This window comes from Antennarius striatus, chromosome 1 (genome assembly GCF_040054535.1).
Source record: "Antennarius striatus isolate MH-2024 chromosome 1, ASM4005453v1, whole genome shotgun sequence".
Lineage (NCBI taxonomy): Eukaryota > Metazoa > Chordata > Actinopteri > Lophiiformes > Antennariidae > Antennarius > Antennarius striatus.
Genome location: NC_090776.1, coordinates 30,672,350 through 30,678,775, shown reverse-complemented (window position 1 = coordinate 30,678,775; position 6,426 = coordinate 30,672,350). Strand labels below are relative to the sequence as shown.

Sequence of the window (6,426 nt, the reverse complement as noted above, 5' to 3'; positions counted from 1 at the left end):
GATTGATTACTTCTCTACGTCTGTGGTGTTGTGATTGTCTCGATTCAATTTTCTGAAAGAGATGAGAGCTCATGCAGTCCATGCTTCATATATCAGACGTTCATCAGGAACAAACCTTTCAGGAGTCAAAGGAATTGACTGAAATGCTGCTCTTCAATCTAAAGAAAGTGGATTGTCCAAAATTTTGATCATCATAGTTTATATTTAACATCTTAATGCAGTTTAATGTCATGGTCACTTCTGAGTGTTTTTTCAAATTTTGTTTACAAAGTTATTGGATTAATTAATATTAATCAGGTCAGTTTAAATAACATGTAATTGTAGACTTTAAATGTTTAAACCTCTGTACATTTGACTCCTCCGACTGTCTTTCATAATTCAGTGGTAGAGAAGGTGAAAGTGAAACCCCTGACTTGGATTGCAGTGCTTCAGGAAGAGCACACATATTGTCCATTTCTTCCCACGCCAGCGTCTTTGTAACGTCAGTGGCCAGTCACACTACCAGTGTGTGTTTAGTTCTAGTCTAGATCTGCATTTACTCAATTTTATTCTTCATTTGAATTCAGACCCAAAAGTGCAGCGTCTCATTCGTGTTTCAGCAGCTCAGTCAGGTATTTGTGAAATGAGGCCTTATGGACGTCTGAGTCCTTGTCATGTCGAGCTGACTGGGTCCACGTCACCCTGAAACTCGACACACTCCTGCTTTGTTCTCCACGAGGGAAGCGATCGCCGCTGTCAGAGCTGATACCAGCAGACATGCACAACAAGGACTGCGTCAAAGTGGCCGTCAGAGTCCGGCCGTTCAACAAGGTCAGTGTGTGGGGCAGCTGCTCCTTCAGCTGTCATCTCTTCTATTAGTGTTTTTAATCTGGTGCTTTACTCATATGTATGTATTATAGTGTCACATTCACTGCCCTTTACTGTATACACTGTTTTAAACTTTATACCGATGGCCAACATGACATCAAGAAGGAGACCTTGATTACAGCAGTAACTCTGTGCAGCTAGCGGCTCCAGAACCGTGACGCCATCTAGCCCCAACGTGTCCTGTTTGAGTTAACTCTCTTTCTCCTGGATTGAAATATGTTTGTAAAAACTTCAAACCTCCTGTCCTCCTCCCCCACTGCCAGAGGGAGAGGGATGCAGGTAGCCGCTGTATTGTCTCCATGGTGTTGAGCTCCATCACCATCCAAGACCCCCGTGACTGCCAGAACAGTCGGTCGTTTTGTTTCGACTACGCCTACTGGTCCCACAGCGGCTTTACACAAGACTGCGGCGGCCTCTACGTTCCTGAAGAGCCTGGAGGACGATATGCTGATCAGGTCCGCACTCAGGCTCCCCTGAAGGACTCATTACAACCAGCGGAACACAGTGAACAGCATGCTACTCACGTGGAATGTAGTCGACATGTAGCTTTGAAAAGCGTGTGTAGAATTTAACAGAGCAACGATTACAAGGCTAATTCATTTCCTCTATTCCCAGGACAGTGTGTTCCAGGACCTGGGCGAGGGAATTCTGGAGAACGCCCTGCAGGTGGTGTTCAGGATTTGTTCTTCAACAGTTTGAGGTCCAAATGCTCTGATTGACAGTACCTTTTCAGGGTTACAACGCCACGCTGTTGGCCTACGGACAGACCGGCTCGGGAAAGAGTTACTCCATGTTGGGTTACGGTCCCAACAAAGGCCTGGTTCCAAAACTCTGTGAGCGACTGTTTCAGGCCGTTAAGGGAAGCCAGGACACCCGGCAGTGTCAGGTAAAGACTGTGTGTCGCTGTTTTAGGTCATCATCATTTACTAGTTCATGTACAGGGAGGATAACTCAAAACGACTCTCTTGACTTGCACACAGGTGTTTTTCAGTATGTTGGAAATCTATAATGAGCAGGTAGGACAGGGATGAGCAGCAGCTACCCCATTTCTGCTTTCTGTGTCCATTGTGTATCCTTCCTGAGAATCACCTGTTCCATTTCTCCTCTCCCTGTGCAGGTTGTTGACCTCCTGTCTCGGGGGTCTCGTACTCCTGGGGGACTCAGAGTCAGAGAAGAGCAGCAAAGAGGCTTCTATGTGGAGGGACTCCGAATAGTCCCGTGTGAAAGCTCACCACAGGTACAGGTGGATGGAGTGAGTTCACTTGTTTCAACAGAAGAACAGTGAATTAGGTGTAAGAAATATGTTAATTAAAGTCTGAACATTTGTTCAACTATTAGAAAAAGAAAGAGACGCGGAATGTTTAGGGATATCTTGTGGTTTTGTGGTCAAGGGGATTTAAAAATATCTATTTCCTTTAAATTCATGACGAGTTGCTGGTCTGAAAACCGTTCTGAAAGTACCCACGGTGCTTTAGTTGGTGATTCCCAACCTGAACGGGGTTGTTTTTCCACACAACACAAACTTCTCTGTATTCCGTGTTGCTGTTCAGTATTTGTGTCTTTTGTTGGTTTGTTTTCTTTGACTCACAATCAGGTGGAGCAGTTAATGGAACAGGGAACCAGGACCAGAACCACTGCTGCCACTCACATGAACGCCAACAGCAGTCGCTCACACATGCTCATCATCCTCCAACTCCAACAGGTCAAAGTCATACAGCATGAAACACACCTCAACCTGCTGCTACTACATCTGAATGCAATCATGAGGTCTCCTCAAACCTTCTTATCAGATATTCTCCAAAGAGAGCATCACGAAGCAGTCCAACGTCAACTTGGTGGACTTAGCTGGCAGTGAACGTCAGCGGTCGTCTGGGTCGGAGGCTGACAGGCTCAAAGAGGGCACGGCCATCAACCTGAGCCTCACCACCTTAGGCAACGTTATCAGGTAGGAGCGGATCCCTTTGGGTTATGTTTAGTTTGATCTATCAGTATTTTTGAGGTGATTTCTTTCCTCCAGCTCCCTGGCGGATGTGGCAATGGGGAAGAAGGTGGTCCACATACCCTACAGAGACTCTGTTCTCACCAAGCTGCTGCAGTCTGCACTGGGGGGCAACAGTCGCACAGTTATGGTGAGAAAAATACCACCGCAGTCTCTGGCACTCCGCTGTGTTCATGCTCTGTAAATACACTCACCACTGATGCTCCTTCATTGTCACTGATTGTCCAGATTGCCACCCTGAGCCCAGCTGACATTTGCTATGAGGAGTCCCTCTCAACTCTTCGCTACGCTGAGAGGTAACAACCTCCAGGCAGGTTGTCAAACAACCAATCACATGTGGTCGTTCTTTTACGTTTCCCTCTCCTGACCTTTCTTCTCTCCTGTAATCCATCATGCTCTCCATCCACACCGCTCACATGTTGTGTTCCAAACCTCTCTCTTCTTCTTTTAGGGCAAAGCGAATCCAGAACCGAGCTGTGGTCAATGAGAGTCCCACCGAACGCCTGGTCAAAGAGCTCAAAGCTGAGAATGACAGACTGCTGCACAGACTGACCCGGCTGGGTCAGGAAGGGCACAGAACCAGCAACGAGACCAGTGAGGCCCGTTACACTCCAAAAAACAATTCAAGGACCTCGTAAATGTGACAGTAATTTATAGTTAGACATGCTCAATAAAAATTCTGAATATCATCATGATGAGTATTTGATTTGACTACATCAAAATTAATTAGTGAAACTCCAACAGGAATATTTGTGTGAAATAGACACACATAAATTAAGTGTAAAAATGTTTCACTGATTGAATTAAGTAACATGTAGTATTATTTTATTGAGTGTATGGAGTACAGGCAGTGATGAGAGGTTAATGTGTGTGTGTGTGTGTGTGTGTGTGTGTGTGTGTGTGTGTGTGTGTGTGTGTGTGTGTGTGTGTGTGTGTGTGTGTGTGTGTGTGTGTGTGTGTGTGTGCGCTTAGAGGAACTCCGACAGCTGCTGACACACAATGAACTCCAGATCAGAGCCATCCAGACTCTGTGGGAGCAACACCTGCAGGAGGCACTGAAGGACTGGGAGCAACAGTATGCCAACATCACACAGGTACACACACACACACACACACACACACACACACACACACACACACACACACACACACACACACACACCAACGGGACAGGACATGTGGTGTACCTTTGGTGTCTAACTGCTGTGTGTCCTTCTGTCAGGAGAGGAGGAAGATGCAGATGCATCCCTACATCCTGAACATCAATGAAGACGCTCAGCTGTCAGGGGTGGTCAAGCTTTTCATTCTGGAAGGTTTGTCTGTGTCTGTGTCTGTCTCTGTGTCTGTCTCTGTCTCTGTCTCTGTCTCTGTCTCTGTCTCTGTCTCTCTGTCTCTCTGTCTCTGTCTCTGTCTCTGTGTCTGTCTCTGTCTCTGTCTCTGTCTCTGTCTCTGTCTCTGTCTCTGTCTCTCTGTCTCTGTCTCTGTCTCTGTGTCTGTCTCTGTCTCTGTCTCTCTGTCTCTGTGTCTGTCTCTGTCTCACGTCTCTGTCTCTGTCTCTGTCTCTGTCTCTCTGTCTCTGTGTCTGTCTCTGTCTCTCTGTCTCTGTCTCTGTGTCTGTGTCTGTCTCTGTCTCTCTGTCTCTGTCTCTGTGTCTGTCTCTGTCTCACGTCTCTGTCTCTGTCTCTGTCTCTGTCTCTGTCTCTGTCTCTGTCTCTGTCTCTGTCTCTGTCTCTGTCTCTGTGTCTGAGTCAGAACACTTAGAGACTAGCATCAAAGCTGCTACAGCCAGGAGGCGCTTTGGGAATAACCAGAATCTTCTCAGTTTGAAAGACAGTCAATAGCAATAAATAACCTTTAAAGAATTCTTTAGCCCTAATGGTGATATTCACTTCAGTGGAACTGCTATGAGTGTTGACAAGAACCATGCATTATGACCAATTATCTCATATAAATACTAATAACTCAGTATCAGTTATTATTATACAGTAGTGCCATGCGATATGAGTTTACTTTATTCCGTGATCAAGATCATAAGTCAAACAGCTCGTATCTGAAAAGAATTTTCCCAATTTAAAATGAATAAAATCATTTTAATTCCCAATGAGATGCGTTCTCAGATGATGTGGTATCCGTTCGCCAAATAGCAGTGGTCCACGACTCGTAACTTTTTCTGCACATATGTCGAACAAAAACATGTACAGTAGAGAGAGAATCACTTGTATCTCAAGGTACTACTGTATATCATTATGTTGTATTGTATTATATAATATTACATTACATTATATCATATTATATTATATCATATTATATTGTGTTTTTCAGGTGAATGGGATGTTGGCATGTGTGACTCTTCACCAAAATCCATCTCTATCAAGGGTTTAGGGTGAGATTGATCCCATCCAGTCCCCACAGTGGTAATATATCGATTATCGATACATAATGTCTAAAACAGGGACGAGCGAGTTCACCACGAGTGTCTGTGTCTGTCTGTTCCACCGTGGAACTGATCTGCGGTCGGATCTGTGCTCGGAATGGGCGGGACAAAAAAAACGGAAGGGAGGGGCGGGCGCTGTGTGTGACTGGCCAATCACAGAGCTTGGAGGCAGTCCGTTATGAGCAGGGATCCTCACCCCCTGGGTCCCGGACCGGCATTTGGTACCGGGCCGCACAGAGAGGAAAAATAATTTACATTACAGTATTTTCCGCACTATAAGGCGCACCTAAAAGCCTATAATTTCCTCATAATCCCGCAGTGCACTTTATAATCCGATGCGCCTTGTAAATGGATCAATATTAATATTAGTATCGGCTAAATCTAATATCGCCGAACCAAAGCCGGCCGTCTGGCCGGCAGTCATGCCGCACTCCGCCACCAGGGGCACCCTCACAGGGCACTACGCCCCCTAACAACGGTAGTCAAGGGGCGTCACCGAAGGGCCGCTGAGTGACCTGCTGTCTGACGTCACAGCAGCGGAGAGCCCCGGTGCCTGGATGAAGGTGAATAAAGACCCTCAGAGATGAACTAACAGCCTGATGAATGAGTCACTGCTGGACAGGTGTCAGGTGTGCTGCATTGATGTACAGATGGAGTTGATGGCTCTGGGGGGGGGGGGCATTCAGGTTGTGTTCTGTCTGCAGCGACGGGGGGTGAGAGTCACGGAGGTGAGACACCGACGTTAGAGTCGGTTCTAGGAGGAAAACAGCGTCACGTTCGACAGTAAATTATCAGCCTGACATTAAAACTAGTTTAAACTGTTGACTCACAGCAGAACAACCGGGTTGTGGAGAGGCTCCGTCTAAATAACGGAGTTTCTTTCTCTACTTTTACACACGGCCCACATTATTGGTTCATGGTTGTTAACGGAACAAACAGCTGACTGGTTGGACTGTGTTGTACTACGTGTTTAAATTTAAGAAAACACACCGACATTATTTTTTAAATGTTTCTATGTCTTTATTTAGTGATAAATGTGTAGTAAATCCCTGAAGTCCTCGTCTCCGGTCTGCATTGAATCTGTCGGTAGTTTCTCCCCCGCTGACCGGCTGGTTTCCGGGGGTCT

At 46.1% G+C, this 6,426-nt stretch overlaps 1 protein-coding gene across 1 annotated transcript in view; it reads left to right on the top strand.

Annotated features, from left to right (window-relative positions):
• Positions 1–432: 432 nt before the first annotated feature.
• kif28 (kinesin family member 28) overlaps positions 433–6,426 on the top strand; it is a 19,206-nt gene continuing 13,212 nt past the window's right edge. The window contains exons 1-14 of the mRNA XM_068310603.1: positions 433–810; positions 1,131–1,322; positions 1,483–1,533; positions 1,601–1,753; positions 1,848–1,883; positions 1,985–2,104; positions 2,462–2,569; positions 2,658–2,812; positions 2,885–2,996; positions 3,095–3,162; positions 3,318–3,460; positions 3,839–3,960; positions 4,089–4,179; positions 5,189–5,249. Coding sequence (XP_068166704.1) covers positions 757–810; positions 1,131–1,322; positions 1,483–1,533; positions 1,601–1,753; positions 1,848–1,883; positions 1,985–2,104; positions 2,462–2,569; positions 2,658–2,812; positions 2,885–2,996; positions 3,095–3,162; positions 3,318–3,460; positions 3,839–3,960; positions 4,089–4,179; positions 5,189–5,249 — 1,466 coding nt within the window. The 5' untranslated portion in view covers positions 433–756. The remainder of the gene's footprint in view (positions 811–1,130; positions 1,323–1,482; positions 1,534–1,600; positions 1,754–1,847; positions 1,884–1,984; positions 2,105–2,461; positions 2,570–2,657; positions 2,813–2,884; positions 2,997–3,094; positions 3,163–3,317; positions 3,461–3,838; positions 3,961–4,088; positions 4,180–5,188; positions 5,250–6,426) is intronic.